This window comes from Ailuropoda melanoleuca, chromosome 12 (genome assembly GCF_002007445.2).
Source record: "Ailuropoda melanoleuca isolate Jingjing chromosome 12, ASM200744v2, whole genome shotgun sequence".
In the NCBI taxonomy this organism is placed as follows: Eukaryota; Metazoa; Chordata; class Mammalia; order Carnivora; family Ursidae; genus Ailuropoda; species Ailuropoda melanoleuca.
In genome coordinates, this window is record NC_048229.1 from 24037734 (window position 1) to 24053390 (window position 15657).

Consider the following 15657-nt stretch of genomic DNA (forward strand, 5'->3'; position numbering starts at 1 on the left):
AAAAAAAAAAAAAAAAAAAAAAAAAGTAAAAGCTAATGTAGGCAAACCCAACTGAGAAACAGAATCAGAAAAAAAAGAGTCCTGATACCATCAACTGATCTCCTGGATAGAGCCACGAAGCCTCCCTTCTTTGCTTCTTCAGTCAGTCTGAGCTGGGTTTTCAGTCATTGGCAATCGAAACAGATCTGCTTAGCACAGTGTGTGAGAGTTTGGGTGAGGTGCAAAGGTGACAACAAGCGTGTGCGTGAGCGACCCCAAGCCCAAAACCTTCACTCCCACATTCCAGTCCAGGCTCTGCCCCCAGTGTGCTGTGAACAGTTACCAGTTGCTCCCCCTCACCTCTCTTGTCGAGTGCCCGAGTCAGACCTTCCACCAGCATGGCAGCCTCCTCACCACTCTTGGGGAACTGGGCACCCACCCAGGACTGAATCTTGGGGGGCAGTGCGCCCAGGAACTGCTCCAGCACCAGCAGCTCCAGCATCTGCTCCTTGGAGTGTGCTTCGGGCTGCAGCCACTGGTGGCACAGTTCACGGAGCTGGGCCAGGGCCTCATGTGGGTTGGATGCCTCCTCATAGCAGAAACGCCGGAAGCGAAGACGTGCAGCCTCAGGGTGGGCAGTGTGGCCACAGCTAGATTCCTGGATCTCAGAGAGGCTGGGCTCCTCATCCTCCACCTTCACGCGTAGGAAGCCATCCTGTTCCCAGGGCATTGGGCTCAGAGGGCTCTTGGGGAGGGCCATCAAGCAGCAGCACAAAAGGGAGGCACAGGGTGGCTGGAGTATTGGAACTGGGTCTGCAGGAATGCCAGAACTTTGTCATCATGTGGAACTTGGGGCTCTGCTCATACCTGAGGAGCAGGGCAGATGCAGACTTGGGGGCCTGTGAGATGTGACTCATTCTCACAGAGACACAGATGCTCAAAAGCACCATTCTAAATGTTTGCACATAGTAACTCATTTAAAACTCACAACAAATTCAGGAGGAGGGAACTTCCTTTCCATTTTATGGATATGAAAACAGATACAAAGGAGAAGATTTGCCCAAAGTTTCCCAGATACTGAAGGGATGGGGAGTTGCTGAGCTACAAACCAAGGAAGCCTGAGCCCATGGTCAGTCTGCTTCTCCCACACAGAACCAGGTCTCCCTCCTATCTCACACACACTCCCCAGGTAGCTACATGGTCATTCCCTCACTTTATTTGCTAATTATTTTGTAGTTTCTGAGATAGATACTTATATAATTGATGTTCAGACTTTCTTCCTCTACTCTTTTCTAATAGATGTACTTAATAAATTTCCTTCTAAACACAGCTTTAGCTGCACACCCACAAGTTTGATGTTGCATCTTCATGATCCTTTAATGAGTTAAAAATATTTTCTAATTTCTGTTGTGATTTCTTCCGGACCCATGGGTTATTTAGAAATCTGCTCTTTTGGGGCGCCTGAGTGGCACAGTGGTTGGGCGTCTGCCTTCGGCTCAGGGCGTGATCCCGGCGTTATGGGATCGAGCCCCACATCAGGCTTCTCCGCTAAGAGCCTGCTTCTTCCTCTCCCACTCCCCCTGCTTGTGTTCCCTCTCTCGCTGGCTGTCTCTATCTCTGTCAAATAAATAAATAAAATCTTTAAAAAAAAAAAAAGAAATCTGCTCTTTCATTTCCAAATAATTGGAGTTTTCTAGTGTCTTTTTATTGTTGATTTCCAGTTTAAGACTGTTGTGCTCAGAAAATGTGCTTTAGTCAATTTCAGTCCTTTGAAATTTGCTGAGACTTGGTTTGTGACCGAGCGTAGTTAATTTTGGTCACTGTTCTTTATAAACTTAAAAATAATGCAAAAAATTAAAAACAGAACTACCATACAATCCACCAATTCCATTTCTGGGCATTCATCCGAAGAAAATGAAAACACTAACACTAAAGTGAAAAGATATATTCACCCCTATATTCATTGCAGAATTATTTATAATAGCCAAGTTATGGAAGCAACCTAAGTGTTCATCAATAGATGAATGGATAAAGAAGATGTGGTACATATATATAATGGAATATTACTCAGCCATAAAAAAGAATAAAATCTTGCCATTTATGACAACACGGGTGGACCCTGAGGGTATTATGCTAAGAGAAATAAGTCAGACAGAGAAAGACAGATACCATTTGATTTCACTTACATGTGGAATCTAAAAAAACAGACAAATGGACATATAAAACAAACCTAGATTCATAAATTCAGAGAACAGACTGATGGCTGCCAGAGGAGAAGGGGGTTTGGGACTGGGTGAGAGGGATCAAGAGGTACAAACTTCCAGTTATAAAATAAATAGGTTATGGGGATGTAATGTATAGCAAACAGAATATAGATAATGATACTGTATTAACTTTGTATGGTAAAGAAATGGTAACTAGACTTATTGTGATCATTTTATACTGTATATAACTGTTGAATCACTATGTTGTACAGCTGAAACCAATATAATATTGTAAGTTAATTTAACTTCAATTTAAAGAAGTGCAAAGCCTTCCTGGATAAATGATGAAAGATAAAGTAGATAAACAACTTCATCAAAATTAAAAACTTTCATGATTTGAAGGACACCATCAAGAAAGCAAAAAGGCAACCCACAAAATGATAGGAAATATTTGCAAATTATATATCTGATAAGGAACCCGTATGTAAACAACTCCATAATAAAAGACAAATAATCCAGTTAAAGAATGGGCAAAGTTTTGACTAGACATTTCTTCAAAGAAGATATACAGAGAGCCAACAGGCAACATGAAAAGATGCTCAACATCATGGCTACCAGAGAAATGCAAATCAAACCCCAATGAGATACCACTTTACACCCGCTAAGATGGTTATAACCCAAAAGAGATAACAAATGTTGGCTGGCACTTGAGCCATGCCCTGGGGCACAGGGAGAAGCAAATGTTAGTAAAATAAGACCCCAATCCTGAAACCTTTCAGTGGCAGCTGGCAACTTCTGGTAAAACTGTGTTCTAGCCCCTAACTCCACCATGAAGCTCACTTGGACCTCTTGTCACCTTGTCCTTGCCATTATCCCCAACCCTATCTTTTCAGCCTTTGTCCCTGTTATTCTCATGTTCTAAAATCTCCCTCTGCACCTAATTTCTACTAGTCCTCCAGATTGCACTTTACCTGCCATCTCCTCCAAGAGCTGTCCAAGCACTTGGGAGCAAGCTAAGTATCCTGAGTGCCCTGGGTCTCTCTTTTCCCAGCTCTGGTTCTAACCACATTGCCCCAGAGAGACTGGGCATGCTGGAGCAACAGTGCCCAGGGCACGGCCTATGTCAAGTGCACAGTAAACGGGTGCTGAGCAAATGGAGGGACCAGGACAGGCTAAGCATGGTCACCCACAGATGTGAGGAATCATTGTACAAGGAAGGGGAAGAGGAATGGCAGGGATGACAATATATGCAGCAAGATTCCAAGCTCCCTTTTGTATCCCGGGAGCTCCTGTTCTGGAAAATCTCTGATGATGTCTTGTGAGACACATGTACATGGACCTGCATTAGCCCATCCCCCTAGGTGCTGACCTCACATCAGGTCAAGGTCCCCAACCCATGAGTGCTTAACCAACTGAAGAGAGTGGTCCTTACGTGTAGCTGTTGTAATAACTGGCACCTACCTCAGAGGGTTGCTGCAAGGTTACCCAAGGCGAGCCATGACAAAGGTCTAGTACAGGCCGGCGCACAGCAAACACGTGGTGAACAACCAATCTGTTGACTCCACAGCCTCCTGCCGGACTTATGCACGCCGAAGGTGCTGGGGGACATATCCGCAACCACAGATGGGTGACGGCTGTCAAACAACTCCAGCTGCAGACACGGCAAAGCACAAAGTCTCTATCACATACTTGGTAAACTCTCTGCAAATCACCCAAATTTCAGTAGGCCTGACAAAATCTTAGTCAATCCCATAGTCATACGCACACACCGTATCTCAGGCACAGTGTCACCCATACCCCAGAATATACCGCGGCACACAAAATTTCTCGGTGTCATCCGCAGTCCAGTAATCACAGGCCGTCACAGCAGCGCCACCACACCGGAGCATTCGACAGTCATTCATCGTCTCCAAGCCGCCCTCTCAGCCCGTCAGACGGTGGATGCTCGAGGTCACACCTGAAATCACACGGCCAGCCACACCCCCGCCCCCACCCCCTCACTCATAACATCACACAACACCCCTCGGAAGCTCAAGCCACCATCTTCGTCAGCCACACAACCCATCAAGCCGTCAGCCAGAAACGCACACCCGCGATGTGGCGGCCGCTGAAGCACACTCAGGCTGCATCCCAGTCAGCCGGTCCCACATTCCGTCAGGGAGGTCTACACTCGGTTCGGGCGTCCGTCAGTCAGCCCTCCAGGCGCGCCGCTTGTGGTCCGCGCCTCAGTCCCTGTCGGCGGGGCGGTCCCGCACGCTTTGCACAGGCCGCAGCGAGCGCCGGCGGCTTCGGGGCCTGGAGCGTTCCTCTCCCGCCGCGACCCCAGCCCACCGCACCCTGACTCACCTCACCCGCGCGGCGCCGGCCACTTCCGTGAGCTCACTCGGAGGCGCCCGCTCGCCTGGACCACGACTCCCAGAATGCGCCGCGCCGTCCAGCGGAGGCGCCCGCTCGCCCGCTCGCCCGCTGGCCGGGACCACAATTCCCAGAACGCGCCTCGCGTCCAGCACGCGCGCCCGCTCGCCGGGACCACAATTCCCAGAATGCGTCTCGCTGTCCAGCAGGCGCGCTCTCTCGCCAGGAGCACAAGTCTCCGCCGGTCTCGCGTCTCAAACTCCACAACCCGCACGCCGGCCTCCCGTCCTCCTGGATTACAATCCCCAGAAGGCCACGCGTCGCCCCTCCGGGGCACGCCCGGAGTTGTAGTCTGGGCGGGCAGTGGATAGAAGGCTGGCCCATTGTGGGGTTGTGGTGGCGGGGAATGGAGAGTTGGGCCAGGGGCTGTCTGGGAGGCGGAACCGTGCATGGTGCGTGGGGCTGAGGGGTGAGGGTGTCAGTGTGAGGGGTGTGCATCGTGTGTAGTGTGTGTTGTTTTTTGTGACCATATACAGGTGATTCCACGTGTTTGTCCTGTGTGACTGTAGGTGCCCCAGAGGCTAGGTTGAGTATGTCATTCTCTATGACCACGTGTGTGTGTGTGTGAGAGAGAGATCTGTTAAGTCACCATGTGTGATACTCCTGCAGCACAGTGTGGTTGTCGCATTGTGTAATGTTGTCTGGTGCCGGTGCCCAGGAGGGCCTGATAGAGCAGGAAGGTCCCAGACTGTGTATGATTACTGTATGTTGCTGCCATGACTGCGACTGTGATCATGGATGTGATTGTGTAATAGTGTGGATGCTTGGATCTGTGTTTATATGTGAGAACATGTCCTCTGTGTGTATATGTGGGTGTGTGAGAGAGTTTGAGCAGGAGACTCCAGCTGGAGACCCAGGACAGAGAGTGTGGTGGCCCAGCCTGTGTGCAGATGAGGCTTTGAGGTTGCCCTGGGCCATGCTTATTGACCCCAGCCTGTGATCATGTCCCCTTCAGCTCATCAGACCTTTGCCTGCAGCCAGAATGAGCACCTTTTGCCTTCCACAGATACATACTGAGCAGTAAGGGCCAGTGCCATTCCAGATGGGACACTGCAGTGAAGATGACAGGCACTGCCTGCCTCTATGGAGCTGATGTTATTGTTGGAGAGGCAGCCAGTAATCAAGGAAACAAAAATTGTTTCTGAGGAGTTGGCATCTCAACCGAGTCCTGAATAGAGGACAGAGACAGACTGTTTCAGTAGATGGAATGCAAATCCCAAGACCCCGAGGTGGGTATAGGCAAGGTGGCCCAGCTGGAGTGGATCGAGGGAAGGAGACAGCAAAGGATAGGGACAGAATGGGGAGGCTCATGGGGGCAGATGGTGTCGGGTTTATAGGCCATGTGTGGACTTTGATGTCTACCCTGAGAGAGGTGGGAGCCATAGGAAGCCTTTGAGCAGAGGACTGTGCTATGACTTAGCTCTTTGTAGGATTCCTGTGGCTGTTACAGGGGAAAACTGTTGGGGTGAGGGTAGAGGCAGGGAGACCTAGGAGGTGAATGCTGCTGGAATCCCGGGGAGCAGTGTGGGTCAGATCAGGATGGTGGAGGTAGAGGTGTTGATAAGTGGTCAGATATAGATCTCTTTTGAAGATGGAGCAGACAGGGTTGATGGGCTGAAGTGCAGCATCCAAGGGGAGAGCAAGGCTGGCTCAGGACCCTGAGAGTGTATTAGTTTGCTACAGCTGCCATAAAAAAAATACCACAGACTGGGTGGTTTAAACAATAGACATTTATTTTCTCACAGTTCTTGATGCTGTTAAGTCCAGGATCAAAGTGTTGGCAGGGTTGGTTTCTCCTGAGGCGTCTCTCCTTGTTGTGTAGATGGCTATGTTCTTGCTCTGTCCTCACATGGCCTTTCCTTATTAGCATATCCCTGGTTTCTCTCCCTCCCAGTCACTGGATTAGGGCCCACCTATATGACTTCATTTAATGTTAATTATCTCTTTAAAGGTTCTGTCTCCAAATACAGTCACATTCTGGGATATACTGGGGGTTAGGTTAGGATGTTAACATGTGAATTTGGGCAGGACCCAGTTCAGCCTATAGTGGGATGAAGGGGCATTGGTATGAGTGTGGGGATACTTTCTGGGAGGCTTTTGAGGAGAGGGGAGAGAGGGCAACAGCCAGAGGAGACCCACGTGCCAGGAAGTAACGAGCCTGGACTGACAGTAGGTGTGGGGTGACCTGGAAAGTCAATGGAAGCTTTCCTCAGGGCCTTCCTTTCTGTCCAGACTGGGAGTGTGTGCTCTTAGAACTGAGAGGAGTCCTGCCTGTTCTATGACCTGAGGCCAGGGCATCCTTGGTGTTTAGCACAGATTGGAGCCCCAAGAAGAATTGCTGAAGAATGAATGAATGAATGAGTGAATGAATGAATGGCAGACTGACAATGTTCCCTTGCTTGAAGCTGCTTAACTGGATTCTCACTTACTTTCCATACCCACCATGGCCCTTCCACTCCATTACCCCAGAGTTTGGGAGACACCTTTTATGCTTATTCTGATTATTGGACCAGTGCTCTAGGCCTCTGGGTTTTCCTGAATACACTCTCGTCTCTTCCTTTCTGCCTCTCTTTCTCATCCTCTCCCCAGAATTCAAACCCCATCTTTTTCAGGGAGTATTCATTTTAATTTGGCAGTTGTATCATTCAGTTATTGCTCTGTAATGAATAGTTAACAACAGTTCAGTGACCGACAGCAGTAAGCACTTATTTCTCTCATGAGTCTAAGAATTGGCTAATCTGGTCTGGGCTTGGCTCCAGGCTATAGGTTGGGTCCATCTCTGCTGCATTTGTCTTGTAAGGCTCATAGGGCAAATTTGTCTCACGGTGACGGCAGAGATGCCTACAGGCTTGAGGTCTAGGCTCAGAACTAACATATTAGCAGTTCCACTCAGATTCTATTGGCCAAAGCAAGTCACATGGTCACCCAAAGTCAAGGAAGAGGTATCCATGCTGCCTTTAGTGAGAGGAACCACAAATAATGGCCAAGGGTATGTACACAAGGAGGGGTGAAGAATTGAGCCAGTAATTCCATCCACTTCATCAATCCTTTTGATTTCTTTTCAGCTTAGCAAGTCAACAAAGTTGACATTTGTGATCTTGGTCTCTTTCAGATCAAGGAAGGTGACCACAGAGCATATTCAAAGACCTGCTGCAGTTCATCATGGGGGTAATAATGGAGGTCTTCAGAAAAGAGATCTCATGGGGTTCTGCCTTCAAAGACATTGCCGCTCCGGAGGCCTACTCAGGGAACCAGAAGAGATCCTACTGAGGATCCTTTTCCAGGCAAGAAGAGGGCGGGAGATTCTTACTAAATTGACTTGGCTAGACTGTATAATGAAGGCCACAGGAGCTTGAGGTTTGAGGCCTCATCAAAAACTGCTCAGAAGAGCCTGACTGCAGTTTGGTCACAGAGAGGGTCTTGTGCAATTGTGGGATGTTTTGTGAGGGTGTGTTCAGGTGCAGATGCACACCCCCCAAGGAGTGAAGTGAGAGCCTTGAGGGCCCATGGACTCCTTGCCTCCTGCCCCAGGATGGTCTGGCTGGTCCTGGATGCCCCGCCTCTGCATCCTGCAGCCAGTGCCCCCAGCTCCCCTGCCCTGTGTGCAGTGTCTGGACAGCTCTTTACACACAGATGTTTGATATGAGACACACACAGGTGAGCCATCAGTAGTAATGGGCAAAGCAGCTAAAGACTGTCTGGCCTTAAGGGTAGAATGAACTGCCCCAGGGACCTTCTGTGGTTATGGCCCTGCTTCTGTGTGGTGCTGTGCCAGCCTCTGCCCTGACCATCAGGTGCCAGAAAAGCTCAGGTGTTTCCCATCTGAAAGCCTGTGCCTCCACAACTGGCCCTCTCCCCCCGCCCCGCCAGCCACGCTCCTGCAGGGCCATTCATGCTAGCTGTTGGCTGCACTTCTTTCTCGTCGCCCAACTGCGGCCAGTCTATGACCATCACTGACCTGCCTCAGGCTGAAGCTGCTTCCTGGTGGAACAACACTCACACTGGACATATTCTTTCTCTACAAGTTAACATGTTAAATCCTCGCAGGGAGGGGGTCACCATCTCCATTTTACAGACGAGGAACATGAGGCAGAGAGTAAAGACCCAGAGCTCATTGCAGTAGTGCTGGACTTCAAGCCCAAGGAGCTGGATTTAGGCGGTTCTTAGGCCTGACCACCCCGTGGGAAGGAAGCAAACTGCTGAGGGCTGGTGCTATCACATCCCTCCTCGTCTCTCCACCTTGCTGCCAAGACATGGTCCCTGTTTACACAGAGGCTGAGTGAGTGGTCTGGGGCAAGCGTGCCCCGTCCATGCCATGTAGTACCTCAGAGACTCACCAGCTGCCCAGCTCTCCTGCCTCTCAGCCTGGTCCCTGGGGCTCACATGGGATGCTCTCCTGAAGGTGCAGCCCCTGAGGCAGCCTTGTCCCTACAAAACCAAGCTGTCTCTTCTGGGAGAATCCTGAGTAACCCAACTGACACCACCTCCAGTTGGCTGATGCCTCTTCTCTCTCGGGTGCTGCAGTAGTAGCTGTGGCAGTTGGCTGGGTGAGGAGGCCTCACTGGTCACCAGCTGTGCTGGGTCACTGTGCAGCAAAGAGTAGAACTCAGTAGACCTGGGGTGTCCAAACTGCACATTACAAAGAATGGATTGGCCCCTGAGATTGGCTCCTGAGAGAACCTCTAAGCCCCTGGAATATCCTACCTGGTAAGAGTGTTTTTCCTTACTGGGGGCCTTAGGCTTGCACCAGACAGTCTGCATGATTTATGATGGGACCTGGAGTCACACTCTTACCAGGCTGATCTCTGAGATAGCTGGAGGCTCAGAAACTAAGGTCAGTCATGCAGGCACTCCATATCTATGTGGCCAACCCCCAGTAAATGCCACCAGGCTTGAGTCACTTTCTCTGGCTGCCAATACTCCATGTGTATTGTCACTCCTAGTGGGGAGTACTAAGGAGTCTGTATGACTACATTGGGGGAGGACAAACGGAAGCTTGTACTTGGATTTCAGTTTATGTACCTTCTATTTTTGTGGTTATATTTATATCCTTTTCACTGTAATAAACAATATCGCAGACTTTTCTGAGTTCTAGGAGTCCTAGTGAGTCACTAAGCCTGAAGGTGGTCTTGGGGACTTCCTTGCAGTCATTTTGTGTTGTCTCACTGGTTCACTCACTCATTCCCTCTCAGTTTTGGCCCTGCCACATGCCAGGGGATGGGTCTACAGAGGCACCTGAGACAGGTGTGTGCTAAAGGGGCTCTGGGGGGGCGCCTGGGTGGCTGTCGTTAAGTATCTGCCTTCGGCTCAGGGCGTGATCCCAGAGTCCTGGGATCGAGCCCCACATCGGGCTCTCTGCTCTGCTGGGAGCCCACTTCTTCCTCTCCCACTCCCCCTGCTTGTGTTCCCTCTCTTGATGTCTCTCTGTCTGTCAAATAAATAAATAAAATCTTTAAAAAATAAAAATAATAATAAAAAAGGGGCTCTGGGTCCAGGGTGGGCTCTAAATGAGGACATGGACAATGACAACACAACGTTCATCCTGCCGTGGGGGACATGAGGGGAGGACAGGCTGCTTCTGATTCAGCCAGTGAGGAGGTGCCCTGGAGCTGATGCTGAGGACGGGAGACCAAAACAAGCTGGGCTTGGACAATACAGGGATGACTGGAAATGAACCCGGAAAGATGGGCTATGGTGGGTGAGTGCAGGGGCTGCAAGGCCAGACCACAACCTGATGGTCACAGAGAACCCCTGAGTGAAGCTGTGCAGGAAAGTGAAAGGCTCACACCTGTGATGGAACAAAGGAATGGCTCCAGCAGGGGTGTAACCAACATCTGGACTGAGCAATGGCTTCCCAGTCAGCCAGATGGCTCAACCTGCTTCTTCAGGTTGGACCCAATCACACCGCCATCTCCCAGTCTCAAGAGAATATTAAATTCTAGAGCTGCCTCCCTTTTTTTTTTTTTTTAAAGATTTTATTTATTCATTCAATAGAGAGACAGCCAGTGAGAGAGGGAACACAAGCTGGGGGAGTGGAGAAGAAGAAGCAGGCTCCCAGTGGAGGAGCCTGATGTGGGCCTTGATCTCAGAACGCCAGGATCACGCCCTGAGCCAAAGGCAGACGCTTAACGACTGAGCCACCCAGGCGCCCCTAGAGCTGCCTCCTTAACAGTAAATACCCCCTTGCATATGCTGAAAGGGATGGAGGGACTGTTGTCCCTCTGTCCCCATATGCTAACTCTAGTATTTTCATCCTGATGTGAGTGGCCTCTAGCTGGGGGCCTAAGGAAAGTGATTTAATCTCTCAAAACCTCAGCTCCTTGGGGCACCTGGGTAGCTCAGTCAGTTAAGCGTCTGACTCTTGGTTTCAGCTCTGGTCATAGTCTCAGGGTCGTTAAGATCGGGCCCTGCGTCAGGTCCGTGTTCAGTACTGAGTCTGCTTGCGATTCTCTCTCCTCTACCCCTCCCCGCCTCAAATAGGAAAGTCTTAAAAAAAAAAAAAATCTCAGCTCCTTGTCTATGAAGTGGGGATAAAAATATCTGCATCCCGGGGGTGCTGAGAGGATGAAATGGAATAATGTGTATAAGTGCTTACGAAGTGCTAAGGTCTTACTTGAAAGTCACTGGCTCAAGTGATTTTAATGAAGTCCTCATGTGGAAGCTGATGAATGACACATAAAGTCTTTTTAAAGACTGCAACTTTGGCGCCAGGATGGCTCAGTCATTAAACATCTGCCTTCGGCTCACGTCATGATCCCAGGGTCCTGGGATCCAGCCCCATGCCGGGCTCCCTGCTCAGCGGGGAGCCTGCTTCTCCCTTTCCCACTCCCCCTGCCTGTGCTCTCTGTCAAATAAATAAAATAAATAAAATAAAATAAAGACTGTGACTTTGTGACACAGCACGTTTCAGCGTCACAAACCTTACTTTCTGACAGAGGAGCAAACAAAACCATATGGCTTGAGTTAATACAAGGTACAAACAACTGAAAAAGCATCTTTTGAAATTATTTTTTAAAGATTTCTTACCGATTTTAGAGGGAGCGAGTGCATGAGCAGGTGGTGGGGGCAGAGGGAGAGAGACAGGGAAGCAGACTCCCGGCCGCGGGGCTCATTCCCAGAACCCTGGGATCATGATCTGAGCCAAAACCAAGAGCTGGACGCTCAACCGACTGAGCTACCCAGCCGCCCCCAAAAAGCATCTTTTTAAGGTGTTTTGTTTTGTTTTTTTCATTTTTGCCTTGGCAAAAACTGAAATGAGCTCTGTTCCAGACCTGCTGAGAAGACTATCCACACCTGTGGATCTCTCCTACCGCCTGGTAGACATCTGTGGGAACCTGTATGATGGAAAATGGAGGGGCTGTTGCTTCCCTTGAAGGCTCTGGCTTCCTCACCCAACCCGGTGACCCTGCAGAGAGGGCGTATGATGTGCAAGAGGGCTGCTCTGCACTGGCCTGGAGTTCCTGACACTCACAGGACCCTCCACTGCATGAAGACCACCACACCAAGGACAGATAGGTCTCTACCATGTTTGGCACACACCCAGTTCACTGATGGATGAGGACGAAACAGCTGCAGAGGGTTTTCTGATACTCACTGCACTCACATGGTGTCTCCTGGGAATGAATTTTCCGATACTGGGCCAGAGATCTGCTTTGGCTGAAGACTTTCTCACATTTGTGACACTCAAAGGGCTTCTGTCCAGCATGAACCCTCTGATGCAGAATGAGGGCCGCAGTCTTGCAGAAGGTTTTCCGGCACAGGCTGCATATGAAGGGCTTTGCGCCTGTGTGGACATGCTGGTGCTGCACGAGGCGTGTGCCATGGCTGAAGGCTTTGCTGCACACACTGCACACGTAGGGCCGCTCCCCCATGTGCACCCGGTAGTGCTCAGTAAGGTGCGACATCTGGATGTAAGCCTTGCCGCACTCGTGGCACTTGTAGGGCTTCTCCCCGGTGTGTGTCCTGAGGTGGAGGGTGAGGGAGGAGCTCTGCATGAAGGCCCTTCCACAGTCGCCACACACAAAGGGCTTCTCCCCAGTGTGGATCCTCTCCTGCTGGGTGAGGAACTTGCTCTGGCTGAAGACTGCTCACCTGTGTGCACCCGCTGGTGCAGGACGAGGGCTGAAGAATCGCCAAAGGGTTTCCTGCACTCACCACATATGAACGGCTTCTCGCCGCTGTGGATCTTGAGGTGCCGGGTCAGGTAGGAGCCCTGGCTGAAGGTCTTCCGCATTCTCTACATGCATAGGCCGCTTTCCAGTGTGCATGCGCTGGTGTTTGGCCAGGGAGGAACTCTGGCTGAAAGCATGGCCACAGTCCCTGCAGGTATATGGCTTCTCACCTGTGTGTGTCCTCAGGTGCTTGCTGAGGGACGAACTCTGGCTGAAGGTTTTCCCACACTCCTGGCATGCGTATGGCTTCTCTCCCGTGTGGCAGCGCTGGTGCTCGGCCAGCAAGGAGCTGAGGCTGAATGCCTTGCAGCACGTGCGGCACTCGTAAGGCCTTTCTCCCGTGTGGGTTCTGTGGTGGACCAGGAGGGCTGAGGAGTCAGCAAAGGCTCTGCCGCACTCACCACAGGCGAATGACTTCTCCCCAGTGTGGACTCACTGGTGCTGTACAAGGTGAGTGCTCTGGCTGAAGGTGCGCCCACACTCACCGCAGGCGAACGGCTTCTCGCCCGTGTGCACCCGCTGGTGTCTGGCCAGGGAGGAGTTCTCTCGGAAGCGCTTGCTGCAGCGGCTGCACGCATAGGGCTTCTCGCCTGTGTGGATGCGCTGGTGCTTAACAAGGGACGAGTTCTTGCTGAAGGCCCGTCCACACTCCCGACACGTGTACGGCTTCTTGCCAGTGTGGGTTCTCTGGTGTTGAACGAGACGTGTGCTCTGTCCAAAGCCCTTCCCATACTCCTCACACGTGTAGGGCTCCCGTTTATGGGGAATCTGTTGAAAGCTCACAAGGCATGTGTTCTTGCCAAAGGCATCTCTCCACCAACCACACACCACTGTGCCCCCGTCAGTGGGAGCTCCTTGTGGGTGACTAAGGTCTAGAAAAGGGCTGAGGCCTTCCACACACACACTCTCTTCTTGGCAGGGGCGCCCCTGATCTAGGACTGAAACGCAGGTGAGGCCCTTTTTGTCAATGTGGCTTGAGCCCTTGGAGGATTGCCCTGATGCTCAGTGAGGAATGGGTGCCAGGACAAAGTCCCTGCAAGGCTCCACCCTGGGCTCTTCTTCCCCTGGTTGAGTGTCACTGCTTGGCACTGTCTCTCTGCCACCTGGCCTCCATGCTCTGTGACTTCTTTCTGGATGGTGTGCCAGAAATCCTGCCCTGTGAGTCCCATTGTCATCTGACCCTGAGGCAGAGTACCCTTCTCTAGAGGCAGCCATGCAGCTTGGGGCCCAGGCTCTGAGTCTGAAAAATAAGCAAAGAAACATGCTCAAGCCTTAACCTGAATGTGCACTGCCAATCTGAGGGGGATGGACAGAACCTCAGCAGCCAGACTGGGACAATGCAGACCTGCGGCTTTCAACAGGATTCCTGCAGCAGGACAGAAGAGTGAATGGATCAGCTTTCAGAAGACCACCGCAGGCTTGGTGATTCCCTAGGACTTCTAGGACTCGACAAAGAGCCATACTCATGGCTGTGACTGATTAGAGTAAGGACAACAGGCAAAATTCAGCAAAGGGAGAAGGCACATGGGACAGAATTCTCTCCCAGTGGAGTCACACAGAGTGCACCAAACCCCTCCAGCACTGGATTCTGACACATGAAGTGTAGTCTACAGTCTGTTAGAAACTCAGTGCCCGGGGCTTTACTGGGGGCTGGCCACGTATGCACCCACTATATAGCATGTACCAAAATTCCAGACTCCCAGAAGGAAAGCAGGCATTCAGTATAAACCACATTGTTTGTTCAAATGGTTTAGGTGCAGTGAGTCACTCGTATCATTTAAGGAATGGTGGGAAACCTCCCATAATCCAAGTTCCCAAACACCAGCCAAAGCCAACCCTGCACAGGCCTTTCCAAGAATGGTGGCCACAGGCCTGCTGTCAAGCCTCTTCCGCACAGTAGAGAAGGAAAGTGGTAGAATAGAACACAGAAAGGCACAGGCCAAGGCCACTGAAAGCCACCCCACTTGTCAGCTGCCATTGGGGCTGTTTTAAAACCACACCCTTACCGCAACAGGGCCTGGTCAACAAAATGGAAAACAGATACTCAAACAAAAACCTAGACATGAGTGTTCATAGAGCACTATTCCCCGAGGTTAGAAGCCAGACACAAAAAGACCACATGTAGTATGGCCTGTAACTATATGAAAAATAAATGAATTTATATGAATATATTTATATAAACTTCATTTATATGAAAGGTCAGAACAGAAAAATCATAGAGGCAGAAGGCAGATTAGCAGCTGTCAGTTCTGGGGGAGTGACCGCTAAATGACTGTCGGGTTTGTTTTCAGGCTCCTGCACTAGCTCTTTTCTGTTGGATGTACATTGCACCTCCTTGCCCAGGAGGAGAAATAAACTGATCTGAAGCATGGTGACTGTAGTTACAATACTGGATTGTATACCTCAGGTTTCCTAAAGGAGATGATTGTACGTGTTCTCAACACGGAATAAATAACGCAACTACGTGAGGTGATGGATATTAGCTTGACAGTGGTGATCATTTCAGAATGTATATGTATATCAAATACCATGTTGTACACTTTAAAGATATACAATTTTGGGGCGCCTGGGTGGCACAGCGGTTAAGCGTCTGCCTTCGGCTCAGGGCGTGATCCTGGTGTTATGGGATCGAGCCCCACATCAGGCTCCTCCACTATGAGCCTGCTTCTTCCTCTCCCACTCCCCCTACTTGTGTTCCCTCTCTCGCTGGCTGTCTCTCTGTCACATAAATAAATAAAATCTTTAAAAAAAATATATATATATACAATTTTTATCTGTCAAGAATACCTCAAAAAAAGCTGGGGGGAAGAGGATTAATTTTTAAAAACACCCGATCTGGTAGACCCGTACTTCACTCACCTGGACCTCTTGCGACACCTCTCTCCATA

The 15657-nt window shown here is 50.3% G+C and overlaps 2 protein-coding genes across 2 annotated transcripts in view; both read right to left on the minus strand.

The window, feature by feature from the left end:
* ZSCAN22 (zinc finger and SCAN domain containing 22) overlaps window positions 1–4645 on the minus strand; it is an 11145-nt gene extending 6500 nt beyond the window's left edge. The window contains 3 exon segments of the mRNA XM_011234610.3: window positions 340–792; window positions 3645–3834; window positions 4530–4645. Of these exon segments, the coding sequence (XP_011232912.1) occupies window positions 340–739 (400 nt within the window). The 5' untranslated portion in view covers window positions 740–792; window positions 3645–3834; window positions 4530–4645.
* A 1687-nt stretch (window positions 4646–6332) lies between these two features.
* On the minus strand, window positions 6333–15656 carry LOC105234361 (zinc finger protein 239-like). The gene is given in 2 exon segments (XM_034638039.1): window positions 6333–13770; window positions 15629–15656. Coding segments are annotated over 2 exon segments (1050 nt in total). The 3' UTR covers window positions 6333–12748.
* Between the last annotated feature and the right edge of the window lies 1 nt (window position 15657).